Source organism: Podarcis bocagei, assembly GCF_964188305.1.
Source record: "Podarcis bocagei genome assembly, chromosome: 4".
Taxonomy (NCBI): domain Eukaryota; kingdom Metazoa; phylum Chordata; class Lepidosauria; order Squamata; family Lacertidae; genus Podarcis; species Podarcis bocagei.
In genome coordinates, this window is record NC_138128.1 from 37,883,789 (window position 1) to 37,897,610 (window position 13,822).

The following is a 13,822-nucleotide window of genomic DNA, read 5'->3' on the forward strand; positions in this document are numbered from 1 at the left end:
TGGTAGCCTGGTGGGAGGAAATGTGCATATCCGGTTCGAGGCAAGTATTTTCAATCAGTAATGTGGATAATATGAAAAGGGTAATAATAGGGCTTATTACCATCAGGCAGCATATAAAACTTGTGAAATAAAGATAAATCCTTTCTGCATCTCTTTTTGCCTCAGCTTACAATAAAAAAGACCCCACACAAAACGGCAAATTAAAATGCATCCAAAGTATTATTAACTAAAAAGGGCTCAGAAATGGAGCTAATATGACAAGATATGCGAAAAGATAGGCAGACAGACTTGACGCGCCGGCGCGTGCGCACAAACGCCGAGCCTTCCCTCCGCCCCGCTCCTTGCCTGCCTCCTGGCTCCGCCCACAGGGCGCCCCTCTTCTCTGTTTGGTCCGGAAAAGAGCACGAGGGGGAGAAGCGAGCGGAGCTGTCTACCGAGAAGTGCGCGAGATCCCGTGGGCCCCGTTCAAGGTGAGCGCAGAAAGGGCGACTGCAAGGACGGTGGTTTCTGGGCTTGGCAACGTCTTTGGCTGCAGCCGGTTTCTAGAGAGCTGCCTGCTCTCCGGAGCCTAGCGGTGCCTGGTTCTGCACTTCCCTCCCGGTCCTAAACACCAGAATCAGCTCCAGGCAAAGGGGCGAATCTAGGTCTGACACCGCGTCTTGCTGTGACACCCATCGCGTTCACTTTATGTTTGCACCCAAATAGTGAATTTGAGGGACATGAGGATTCCTTCTCTTACCGTAAGATAATTCGCGGCCAATAATAACATGCCTAATGGAACTTCACAAAGGAAACAGCCATGTTAATCCGTTACAGCAAAATAAACAAATATATATATACATACATATAAACTGGCTTATAATACATGCCAGCTAAGTGCATGGCAGTTAAAGAGTGCAGGAGAGGACACCTCCTTGTGCCAGAATGCTTGCGATCTTAAAAGTTCAATATAGGAGACAGACAAAAGGAGGAGAGGGAAGTGGAAGCAGAGAAGCAACAGCAGTTGTTTCAGTTGCCTTTGCTTCAGTTACCGGCTGAATTTGAGTAGGGCAGGCAGGGCCGGATTTAGGTTTGATGAGCCCTAAGCTACTGAAGGTATAACATATACTGAAGGTATATGTCCAGCTGTCCTTTGTCAACAACAAATTGTCACTGTTTTTTGTGTTGAATATATGCTGTATGGTAATTTATGGACCTAATAGGTATCTAAAGCCATTTGCACATAACAAATAGGAGCCTACACAACACAAAACACTGTTGCTGTAGGTAGGTTTTATTTTATTTGTTTTTTATCTTATATTTTGGAAATGTACATCCAGTTGTTTTTTTCCTTTAATTTTTTTGGGGGGCCCAAGAGAGTGAGGCCCTAAGCTATAGCTTGTTTACCTTGTACATAAATCCGGCAGGTAAGGGCAGCCTCTGGCACTCCAGATATTGCTCCCCGCATCTATGACCATTGGTCATGCTTGAAGCTGGGGCTGATAAAGGTTGTATAGAAACAAGAGGGTTATGCTTTCCTTCTGTGCTGTTTCTTAAGTGCTGTGTCCTGCAGCTATCCTACCCATGAACGTGATCTTTCACTTCCTGAAGGACTTCTCTTTTCCCATAAAATGAGATAGCTGAAAATAAAATAAATCGAGTTGAGTGCCTTTCAGAGGAAGTTGATCAAACTGGGTGTTTATTTTGCTTTTGCATTTCAGGTTCTTCATGGCTGTTGTTTGCAGCCTTGTCCGGCACTTCCCGTTTAGACACCGCTGGTCCTTACCAAGGTTGCAGATCAGATGCCAGAGAAAAGCCTTGAATGTGTGGACATGTGGGTCCCCCCGGTCCAAACTTAAGGAAGAAGGAACAGGGCCATTGAAGAGAGAAGTGCTCATCATGCCTTCCATCCGATGGAGCATCAGTCACTTGCCCAAGAGATGTCTGCATGCTACCCAGCTTCACCTCCAGGAAGTGATGCTCACCAGTGAGCGATATGGGGTGCAGAGGCTTCCTTTTGCCCATGTTTCCAGTACTGATGTGTCTTTCTTTGAAAACCTTATGCCTGGCAGAGTCATCACAGATTTAGATGAACTGAAACTCTTCAATGTGGACTGGCTGAAGTCTGTAAGAGGTACGTTATTTTGGCAAACTGCTTGAAGTATGTTCTACACCAGCTCAATTGGGTTGGACTACAAATTTCATGTCTCTGCTATCTGGGGCTGATGGGAGTTGTAGCCAAAACACCTGGTGAGCATCAGGTTGGGGAAAGCTGGGCTGTACTTACTGGAAGCCGTTCTCCAGAGTTTGAGGCAGGAGTGTTTCTCAGCATCACCTGGGGACTGAACCCTGGACCACATGCTCTGCCACCGAGCTCCAGCCCTTCTCCTTAAGGCTATAAATCTGCAATGTACGTTTTACTACATGCACATGAAGTTTTAGCCATATTAACCAGCACAGGTGTTTTTTTTATTTGGGGGGGTGGTGGTAGGGGAAAGCGTATTGTGGGCGAGCTTATATTCAAGTTTCAAATGAATGTTCTCACATCTTGTTTACATTACAGGCTGCAGTAAAATACTGTTGAAGCCACGGACAACAGCAGAAGTATCTGAGATTCTCAGGTAACATAAAAATTGTGTTTCCGTGAACTCAATAAACAGCGTTAGAGATGTCTGTATTTAGCAGACTGCCTTACTTCTGTCTTGCTCACCCATGTTTTAAGATATGTACAGTGGTACCTCTGGTTGCGAACGGGATCCGTTCCAGAGGCCCATTTGCAACATGAATAGAACGTAACCCGCAGCGGTGCGTCTGCGCATGCACAGGTTGCAATTTGCCACTTCTGCGCATGCGCGTGACATCATTTTGCGTGTATGCACGAGCAGCGAAACCCGGAAGTAACCCTTTCCGGTACTTCCGGGTTGCCACGGGACGCAACATGAAAAAATGTATCAGGAAGCAAACGTAACATGAGGTATGACTGTATATTATCTTGTTTTTCATCACTATGAGTCATATTCAGGAATCATATGATGGTATCTCAGAGTCCTTTCTTATGTGTCTCTCTGTATCCACTCTGATAGACAGAGGTACATGAACACACAGTACAAGCATTAGGTCAGTACTCTTTAAAGAGAAGTCTGTACAGTGGTACCTCGGGATGCGAACGGGATCCGTTCCGGAACCCCGTTCGCATCCCGAACGGAACGCAAGATGTGACAGTGGGTCTGTGCGTGCGCGGGTCGGGTTTCGCCACTTCCACGCATGCGCGCGACGTCATTTTGAGTGCCTGTGCATGCGTGAGCGGCGAAACCCGGAAGTAACACGCTCCGTTACTTCCGGGTTGCCGCGGAGCGGAACTTGAATGCGCTCAACCCGAAGCACATTTAACTTGAGGTATGACTGTACTCACCTTCTTTCCTTCCTTTTCTCTCTGTGAGCAGCAGCTGAATCATACAGAGCAGTGATGGCCAAACTTGGCCCTCCAGCTGTTTTGGGACTACAATTCCCATCATCCCGGACCACTGGTCCTGTTAGCCAGGGATGATGGGAATTGTAGTCCCAAAACTGCTGGAGAGCCAAGTTTGGCCATCACTGATATAGAGAGTCCATCACATTCGAAGGTGGTCTGTTCTCCTGTCTGGCAGCTTTTACTATTAGGAAGTTTATTCAGCTGTTAGTGGGAATCTGCTTCCCTACAGTTTCCTCCCATCCCATTAGTCTTGTCGTCTAGAGTAACAAAGAGCAAATCTTAGCCTTTAGTGTGTTAGCTAAACTGAAAAAAAAATGCCTCCATAAATATGGTATTCTGTTTTTGTTTTTATTACTAAATAAGTTAATTGATGATAGATGAGATGATTTCAAATAGAATATGGTTCCTAGCGTGTATGTACTCAGAATCTAAAAACTATAGGAGTTTTTTCTTAGTCTCTTTTCCTATGCACTTTTCTCCCTCTCCACTTGTTTTTCCCCTCCTTGCCATCTGTATGGTGCTTAAGTGAAAACTCCATGAAATTAAACTAAGGGTGAGCTAGTTGCCCACCCCTGAGTAAAAGGGATGCATAGCATCTCAGGGCTCATTCACACAAGCAGGTAGATAGGTGTACAATCATGTGGCAAAAAGCGTGAACTGAGAGCACATGCAAGACAGCTTGCATCCGTTTCCAAGATCCTTGCCAGACTCCCCCCCACCCATTCACTACTACCGCCACAACTGCAAGCACATCACACCGGCTATCTTTGTGTGTACCACTTAATTTACACTTGCGTGCCACCTTCATATTCTTTAGGATTTTGGATCTGAACCCACTATTTGAAGTCTTACTGCAGTAATGGGATTAGTGTGCATTTTAAAACTATTGAGTAGTAGCAGCCAAGTTTACTCTTGAGTCAGTCTAGAACTTTGATCTTAAAAAAAGACTTTTTCGTTTCACTAGGATCGCCTTTTCAAAGGCATTATAATATGCCCTTAGGAACAAGACCCCATGGGCAAAATGTGTTCCCTTTCAGGTACTGCCATGAGAGGAACTTGGCTGTGAACCCTCAGGGGGGTAACACTGGCCTCGTGGGGGGCAGCGTCCCTGTCTTTGATGAGATCATTCTCTCCACAGCTCTTATGAACCAGATCATCAGCTTTGACGACGTTTCTGGTAAATATATCTTCCCAGGGCAGGGGAAATGGCTATGCTATCATCCTCTAAAGATTGCCATTCTCCTAAATTACGGAGTAGGGAGTGTGGCCCTGCAGATGTTGCTGGTCTGCAACTCCAACCATCCCTGGCCATTGGCTCTCCAAAAACATATGGAGGGCCCACAGGTTCCTCAACCCTGTCTTAAGAGTTTCCATCAGGGCAGACAAAATGGGAGGTTCTTGAACCCTGAACGGCAGAGCTGATTCCTTCCTCTGCCAATAGCAATGGGATGTAAGCTCAAATAAAGGAGAGGCGGAGGTGGTTTTCTATTCAGAAGTGTTGGGAGGTCATTGCCTAGTAGCACAAGCCAGAAATAACATCTGGACAGCAAGAAGTGTAATTCTGGTTGTGTTGCTGGCATTAAATGAAAGAACTGGACAATGGTGCCAGTAAACAAACAAGAAAACCCACCTCACAGATCCTTGATGCTGAGGCTGTTTGGGGTGGGAGGTGGATAATGTTGCTTCATTACAAAGCCTCTGATCCCCCTCTGACAGACAGTAGATCTCCTTGGGTTTAAATTACGCCAACGAAAAAGGAAGTTTGCATCCATTTCTCAGACTGTAACTGGATACTGATTTTTCAGGAATCCTTGTTTGCCAGGCTGGCTGCATTTTAGAAAACCTCAACCAGTACCTGGAGCAGCTGGATTTCATTATGCCGCTTGACCTCGGAGCAAAGGGCAGTTGCCACATTGGAGGGAACGTGGCTACAAATGCCGGTGGCTTGCGTCTCCTGCGCTACGGCTCTCTGCGAGGGACAGTCCTAGGTCTAGAAGTGGTAAGATGAAACTTTGAAAGCTGCTTCCCGTATTTTATCATCTTTTTGTCCTTGACCATTGGAGGGATGAACTAGAGGCCCACAAAGCCCTAGCTGGTGGCCCATCAGCCCCCTTGACCTGATACGCTACAGACATGGGGGGGAAGTCCAGGACATCAGCAGATGTTCATCCTCATCATGCCCCTGAGCTGGGTGGGGAGGTTTCAACCTCTCTGCCTACTGAACACCACCATCGGGATACAGGTTATTTCCTCCTCCTCACTCACCAGGTGATTGTTCGCATGAGCAGTTGCGAAGGGAGAAATTGTATCTGTGTCCTGTGCATGAACCTGTCTTGCCTGCCTGCATATCTTTCCCAATGTGGATATCATGTGTGTATCCACACACTGGTGTGTATGTGTGTGCATGCTGTGGTGTGTGTATGCTAGCTGTGGGTGGCCATGCCCACTTCATAGCCCCACTGGGACATGGTCCCCTGGAGATGTGGGAAGGTGGTGACTTGGTCCTTGGACCCCAAAATGTTAGCCAGCCCCATCATTCAGCCTGGACACTGAGGTCCAGTCCAAAGGCCTTCTGGCGGTTCCCTCACTGTGAGAAGTGAGGTTACAGAGAACCAAGCAGAGGGCCTTCTCGGTAGTGGCGCCCGTCCTGTGGAACGCCATTCCGTCAGATGAACAACTATCTGACTTTTAGAAGACATCTGAAGGCAGCCCTGTTTAGAGAAGTTTTTAATGTTTGATGTTTTATCGTGTTTTTAATATTTTGTTGGGAGCTGCCCAGAGTGGCTGGAGAAACCCAGCCAGATGGGTGGCATATAAATTATTATTACTATTATTATTACTATTATTAATACTTTTATTTATTTATTTATTTATTTATTTATTTATTTATTTCACTCCCACTTCAGATGTGCATACTGTTAATTACTGAATTGTAATCTCTTCATTCCATTTCAGATCCAACTCTGCTACTGTATTGTCTTTTTAAAAAGTTCCCTCCTGAAATATTCTGTGTGATGGCAACTAATTAATTAATTTAAAATGTTATGTTTAATCTTATGGTAGCCTTTTTAAGAAACAAAACACAGACCCTCTCAAATATATCAAGGAATTATCTAAGGATGTCCTCTTCCAGGTTCTGGCTGATGGCTCTTTGTTGAACTGCTTGGCATCTTTGCGGAAGGACAATACTGGCTATGACTTGAAGCAGTTGTTCATTGGGTCTGAGGGGACCTTGGGCGTCATTACGGCAGTTTCCATTCTCTGCCCACGAAAACCCAAGGCTGTGAATTTGGCATTTCTTGGTAAGAGCCATTCTCCTCTCTATTTTCAGAAGTGTTATTTGTAACTACTAGTGGTATTTGGGACATGGGTGGCGCTGTGCTCTAAACCACAGAGCCTAGGGCTTGCCGATCAGAAGGTCGGCGGTTTGAATCCCCGCGACGGGGTGAGCTCCCATGGCTTGGTCCCTGCTCCTGTCAACCTAGCAGTTCAAAAGCACGTCAAAGTGCAAGTAGATAAATAGGTACCGCTCCAGCGGGAAGGTAAACAGTATTTCCATGTGTTGCTATGGTTCACCAGAAGCGGCTTAGTCATGCTGGCCACATGACCCGGAAGCTGTACGCTGGCTCCCTCGGCCAATAAAGCGAGATGAGCGCCACAACCCCAGAGTCGTTCGCAACTGGACTTAACGGTCAGGGGTCCCTTTACCTAGTGGTATTTTAGCAAGACTAGACTTGGACACAACTCCGCTTATGGTGAAACTGTTACAGCAAGCAGATCGCTTTTCACATATGTCTGGAATAGTTCAGGGCTGAGCTTAAAATCAGGGGGTGTCATGGTCCTACAGGCAGCAGGGTAAATTGCCTGCCTGGCCCAAAGGTTGCAGATATTGCTTGCTGCCCAGATAGCCTGGTGGACAATGCTGGGGAGGAGTCAGTGGTCATGGGACATGTTGGCAGCAGTGACATGGGGAAATGTAATCATGAGGTCCTGGAAGCAAAATTTAGGCAGCTAGGTAGGATGCCTGATTCAGCAGGCTCGCCATACTTTCTTAATAAATTCACTGAGCCAAGGAACTGTCAATAAGTTATAGCCGAATCCTAACCTGGTCTACTCATATTACATTCAATGGGTTTTATTCAGGTAAGTGGAGTTAGGATTGCAGCCTTAAGCTATTTTATGGATGTCATTCCTAAAGCTGCTGTTACTGTATTTTTGGTCTTTGTCGGAAGCCGCCCAGAGTGGCTGGGGAAACCCAGCCAGATGGGCGGGGTACAAATAATAAATTATGTTGTTGTTGTTTTGCAACATGGAAGCCTCCAGTCTGAAGAATGGGGCGGGGGGGGAGAGTTCTGTGTTTAGCAAATAAGTTGTCCTTTTCATCTTCTACCGTTTTGCACACATATGGCTCCTTTCCAGAAGGCTTATTGATGTGAATAGGTGTGATGTCATGTTTCCACCTAATAGTTTTTTTGTTTTTTTAATGCAACTCTCTTTTTCATTGTTTTATGTTTTCCTTTGTGTAAAGGTTGTCCAAGTTTCTCTCAGGTCCTGAAAACCTTCACTCTCTGCAAGGGCATGCTGGGAGAAATCCTGTCTGCCTATGAGTTCATGGACAACGAGTGCATGAAGCTGGTTGAACAACACCTCAAATTAACCAACCCAGTTTCAGGTACCAGCTAGCCATATGCAAAATTCACAGGAGCTATTCCTTCACTGATTCTGTTGGAGAGCGGGGGGAATAGAATCAAATGGTTGAATTGAAATGTACAGGTTCCCTAGGTGCTTTCTGTCCTTTCTGCTACTCAGTTGTCCGCTGTAATCTTGAATGCATTTATTGCTCACATTCACGCTACATCATGGATTTTGTAGTCTTAAAGAATAGAATAGAATAGAATAGAATAGAATAGAATAGAATAGAATAGAATAGAATAGAATAGAATTTATTATTTATACCCTGCCCACTCTGGGCGGCTTCCAACAGAGTATTAAAATACAGTGGTCTGTTAAACATTAAAAGCTTCCCTAAAGAGTGCTGCCTTCAGATGTCTTCTAAAAGTCTGGTAGTTGTTCTTCTCTTTGACATCTGGTGGGAGGCCGTTCCACAGGGCGGGTGCCACTACCGAGAAGGCCCTCTGCCTGGTTCCCTGTAACTTGGCTTCTCACAGTGAGGGAACTGCCAGAAGGCCCTCGGTGCTGGACCTCAGTGTCCGGGCAGAACGATGGAGTGGAGATGCTCCTTCAGGTATACTGGGCCAAGGCCGTTTAGGGCTTTAAAGGTCAGCACCAACACTTTGAATTGTGCTCGGACCTGTGCACACATATTATACCTGATGTGGCCATGCATCAACATTTTTGATGTTTTGTTAAATTTCTTATTCAGTGTTTACACATTGTTAACAAGCATTATACACATACATAATGTTATCCGTATGCACCTTTCCATAGTTGAAGCCATGCTCAAGGCGGCTTAAAACACATAATTACAAACATAACAAAAGTAGTTAGAAACAATAAATAAGACATCAAAAAGTACACAACCAAATTGAATCCATTTCCATATAAATGATAATAACATATAAAATAAAGATACCAAAAATTAATATCAATAACAGCAGGAACCCCCAACCCTGCCAATAACCTAGCCTATGCATTTTTTACACCATATGTAGTTGAGATTTCTCTACCATTTTCACAAATTCACAGAGCCATCTAAGGAAGGTGTGGGCAGGAGAATTTGGAAACAAAATGTTTAAACCAAATTCCACTTTTCCAGAATTTTGGTAACTAGTCTAGTAAAAACAGGATATAGGCCAGGAAACTGTGTCATGTGAGGCATTCCGCAGATTGCTTTTTCTTTGGGGATTTCTTTTAGGTTAGTAATACTAGAGAAACAGATTTTTGATTAAAAAATAAGATGGTTGCTAATGTGACTTCAGGAAAAGGCCTTTCCCTCCTGTCCTTTGGTTGAACCATTTTGGGCAGGTTGGCAGGATCCACTGAAAGTGTCTTTTAAAAGATCCAAAATTTAAGAGAAACACCGTTTTCTTAACTTCTGTGTGGTGCAGCAGGAGTCGCTCTAGTGAATATAGTGTGATTTTTAGCTTTTGCAACTGTTAGTGAGAGTCTGCTTTCTGATTCTGCTTTTACAACTCCAGAAAGTCCTTTCTATGTGCTAATTGAGACTTCAGGCTCCAATTCTGCCCATGATGAGGAAAAGCTGAGTCACTTCCTGGAACATGTCATGGCCTCTGGTTTGGTAGTAGAGGGAACTCTGGCTTCAGAAGATAAAAAAATAAAGGTAATTTCCCATTTCTCCCTAACTGTGCTTGAGTTGGGGCTCTGATTTGAATCTGAACTGCGTACCAATGGATGTGCAACTATTGGTGTATGTGGCATACACCAGTGATCCCAAATTGCTAGGCATTCATCAAATAGTCAACACTGCCTAATTAATTAATTAATTCCAAGGCAGGTGCAGACTGGGAAAGATTTCAGCTTAAAAAGCTTGAAAGAGGAAGGTATTCAGTAGGCACCGAAAAGGCAGTAGAACCGGCACTGCCTAATATTAAAGGAGGGGATTCCAAAGAGCAGCTGCCGCAAGAGGGAATACCGTGTTCTTATATTGTTCAGAATGGACTTCCTGATAAGATGGTACCTGCAGGAGTGCAGTGATCAGTTGGGTATATAAGAGGTGAAATGATCATTCAGGTCTCCAGGTCCCAAGCTCTCTATGACTTGATACACCAAAACCAGCACCTTGAACTTAACCTGGTAGCTAATTGGCAGTCTAATCTCCATGCAAAACAAATCAGGACAAATGCTGAAACATGCCCCTTGAGACTTGTGTGTGGCTGGTCCAACTGGAATGCTGCAAAGGATGATTTAAGCTGCTGCGGAATCGCTCATTGGAATGACAAAATGTCAGCCCAGCACTAAATAAACTTTTGGTGATTTGTTGAAGCTAGCCTAAGCTCATTGAAGATTAATTGGTTCTTTTAACATAAACACCTAAGTATCCAAGATGACTTAGCCAACTGTTTAGATAGCAGGTCACTTTTGTAAAGCCATCCATGTGGAATGAAAACGAAAGCATTTCGTTTCAATCCAAGTCACCGCTTGGGTCCATTGCAGGCGCTGTGGGCTTTGCGGGAACGGATCACAGAGGCCTTGACTTGCGACGGATCCGTTTACAAATACGACATTTCGCTGCCTGTGGAGAAACTCTATGATCTGGTGACGGACATGCGGACACGGCTGGGCGGCAGTGCCAAGAACGTGGTGGGCTATGGCCACCTAGGTAAGCTGGAATGTGTTTGGAAACGAATGGCCTTTACTAATTTGGATTTAGGGTTCTTAAAAAATATATATATTATTGAAGTTTTCTTGGTTTACGAAGGTATGCGCAATGGCTCTTTTTTTCAAGTTACATTTTTCCATAGACCAGTTTCATTTGTTGAGAGGACTTAGGGTTCTTATAGCAAAGTGCTGTATAAGGAAGTCCTTGGTTCAGCTCTCACCTGCTCTAGGGGGTTGGACTAGAGGGGTCCCTTCCAACTGTACAGTTCTAGGATTCTATGAGCTGCTGGGTGGTTTTCGGCCATTTTCTGTCTCTGAGCCTCAGCCAAAAGGAAAAGCCTCTCTTCCTAATAGAGGGGAGGAGTTGTGAGCGGGAGCCGGTTCCCGCATCGGCGGGGGGGGGGCATATTTGGCCCCCTGCGTCAGCTTACCTGGCTGCCATGCCGCGCCCATAGGCCAGCCAATAGGGCTGGCTTGTGGGTGGGGTTTAGCCGCATTCAAGCGGCCGCGGCGGCTCCATCTTCTCATTCTGCGCCCCTTCGTCGTCGGATCACCCTCCCTTTAGGTCATATTTATGCGCCTGACCTTGCTATGGACTCAGGTTGGTTGCCCTGGTTGCCTAGGGGGGCTGGTAGGAATTTTTATCCATTTGGCAAATTGGAACCAGCCTCTTGGTTTTTCGCCTACCTCATAGCAAACCGCCACAACTTTTTGGGTATTGGCGGTTAGGCATTGGAATATGTGTCGTGTGTTTGAGAGCAGGTGTGACCATCACCTACCCCTCCCCTTGTTGGGTAGTCCGTTAAAGGAATCTGACGGTCGTGGATCCTGTCCGATGCCCTGCTGGTGGCTAGGGCCATGGCACGACCCCCAGTGACATCAGGGGAAGCTTCAGTTGTATTTGCATCAACAAGCTCCTCCCGCTGGTTGTTAACCTTCGGATGAATGTCCGCTGAGCGGGGTGGAGTCATGTATAGACTGTTTGATCCAATGCCTAAAGCCAATACTACTCACATGCTGTAACCAATAAGGTTGTGGCCTTCTTTAGCCCATTAACCTTAAATTCATGTGTCCCTGTGTCTTATTTATCTCTAAGCGGGTGGCAGGTCCTCGACTCATAAAGAGTGATGAAATAACTTCACCAAAAGAAAAAGAAATGATCTGCTTGCCATCTGAAAGGAGGTTGCTGATCATAAAGGGGAGAGGGTTTTTTTTTTAACCATTGTACCTGACTTACAGAATGGCCTCCCCAGGGTAGTTCAGTTGGTGCCAACTGTGATGTCATTATGACAACTGGGAAATACATTTTTATTCCCCATGGGCATTCCAGTGCCTAGTGTGGGCTAGTTTTTATCTGCTCTGTCAATAACAGAACAAATCGGTTATGATTTGTTCTGCATCTTGCTTTCAGCTGTGGTTTTTACCTCTTTTTTGTTTTATTCTTTTTTATTGCACCGGTAGCTTACTGAAGCATGGCCTCTAGAAATCCCTTGGACCATGAGTACCCAATGTGTTGCCCCCCAGACGCTGTTAGACTACAACTCCCACCAGCCCTAGCCAACGTGGTCAGTGGGATAATGGGAATTGTATTCCAGCAACATCTAGAGGGCGCCACATTGTCTACCTTTCTTTTAGACAAATAATATTAATGAATAATCTTCATTATATTTTAAAATAACCCTCTTCTCTAGAAGAGGAATTAGGCAGAGCCACTGCACTGCATGCCCAGTAACTGAATGTGTTTTCTGCTTTCTCTTTTGAAACCCACCGATTTGGGACTTTGCTTTGGCAGGAGATGGAAACTTGCACCTGAACATCACCGCAGATTCCTACAGCCATTCCCTGCTGGAGGCTATTGAGCCATTTGTGTATGAGTGGACTTCCCAGTGCCGTGGGAGTATCAGCGCAGAGCACGGTCTGGGCTTCAAGAAGAAGCATTATATCCACTACAGTAAGCCCCGGGAAGCAGTCCTTCTCATGCAGCAATTCAAGGCCATGTTGGACCCCAAAGGGATTCTAAATCCTTACAAGACATTGCCGGTGAAGGGGGCATGATGGTGACTATGAAGAACAGGATCAGGAGACCTTTGTGTGGAGGTTGTCTAGCACGGGAGCTGTAAGCAAATTGTGAAACTGCAATGTGAAATGGAGGTTTGCTCCATTTCCACCCCCAACAAAAGAAATAGTAAAGGAGTTGAATTGTCCTCCCAGTATTATCTATCTACCAAGCTCTGAATTATCCGAGAAGCAGAGAAGACAACATTTGTTTTCTAAGGCTCTTTCCTTCAAAGCTTCCGGTTGCTCCCCATTTTTAGGGCTTTGTTCTTATATGAATACAACGTGTAGGAGTGGTACTTGGGATAAGAGAACAATTTTCAGGAGGAAATTCGTGGGATAGCTTCTCTTGCCTTCTTGTTGCAGCTGCATACATTCAAAACACAAATCAACAGCTGCAGGGACACTGAAGAAGATAAGAGGGTATTCTGTGCTTTGAACCAAGTGTGGGAAACATTTTACATTTCTTCATGGAAAAATAAAACCTGTAATGAAAATATTACCTCAATTTCTCTACATTTCAAAGCAGTCCTTCTTTATTGGTTCCCCATTCTTACTCTACAAAAACTTAATTCGGAGATTGGAAACCTGTGGCCCTTGCATCACCCATTATTACTGACCCTTGGCCATGTTTGCCTGGGGTTGATGGGAGTTGGGAATCCAAAACATCCAGAGGGAGCACTGGGTTGGAAAAGGCTGCTCAAGTTGTCTTCCTCAACCTGGTGCCTTTCAGAGGTTACAACTCTCATCAATCCACCTAAACATTAGGAAGAACTTCCTGACAGTAAGAGCTGTTCGACAGTGGAATTTGCTGCCAAGGAGTGTGGTGGAGTCTCCTTCTTTGGAGGTCTTTAAGCAGAGGCTTGACAACCATATGTCAGGAGTGCTCTGATGGTGTTTCCTGCTTGGCAGGGGGTTGGACTCGATGGCCCTTGTGGTCTATTCCAACTCTATGATTCTATGATTCAATGCCACCTAACAGCTGGTCACTGTTCTGTGACTGCTGAACATGTGTCC

The 13,822-nt window shown here is 45.2% G+C and overlaps 1 protein-coding gene across 7 annotated transcripts; it reads left to right on the forward strand.

Moving 5' to 3' along the window:
- Window positions 1–369: 369 nt before the first annotated feature.
- Window positions 370–13,313, forward strand: D2HGDH (D-2-hydroxyglutarate dehydrogenase). 7 transcript variants are annotated; one of them, XM_081192649.1, is made up of 10 exons: window positions 370–470; window positions 1,701–2,113; window positions 2,543–2,600; window positions 4,489–4,628; window positions 5,257–5,450; window positions 6,585–6,753; window positions 7,980–8,123; window positions 9,610–9,752; window positions 10,586–10,751; window positions 12,543–13,313. In XM_081192649.1, exons 2-10 carry the CDS (start codon window positions 1,708–1,710, stop codon window positions 12,803–12,805), a joined length of 1,683 nt encoding a protein of 560 aa, XP_081048775.1. In that variant the 5' UTR covers window positions 370–470; window positions 1,701–1,707; the 3' UTR covers window positions 12,806–13,313. The 7 variants fall into 7 exon arrangements, with proteins under 7 accessions (XP_081048775.1, XP_081048781.1, XP_081048776.1 ...); XM_081192655.1 differs by lacking the exon at window positions 1,701–2,113 and having other exon boundaries at window positions 451–470; XM_081192650.1 differs by lacking the exon at window positions 370–470 and having other exon boundaries at window positions 2,060–2,113; window positions 4,590–4,628.
- The last annotated feature ends 509 nt before the right edge of the window (window positions 13,314–13,822 follow it).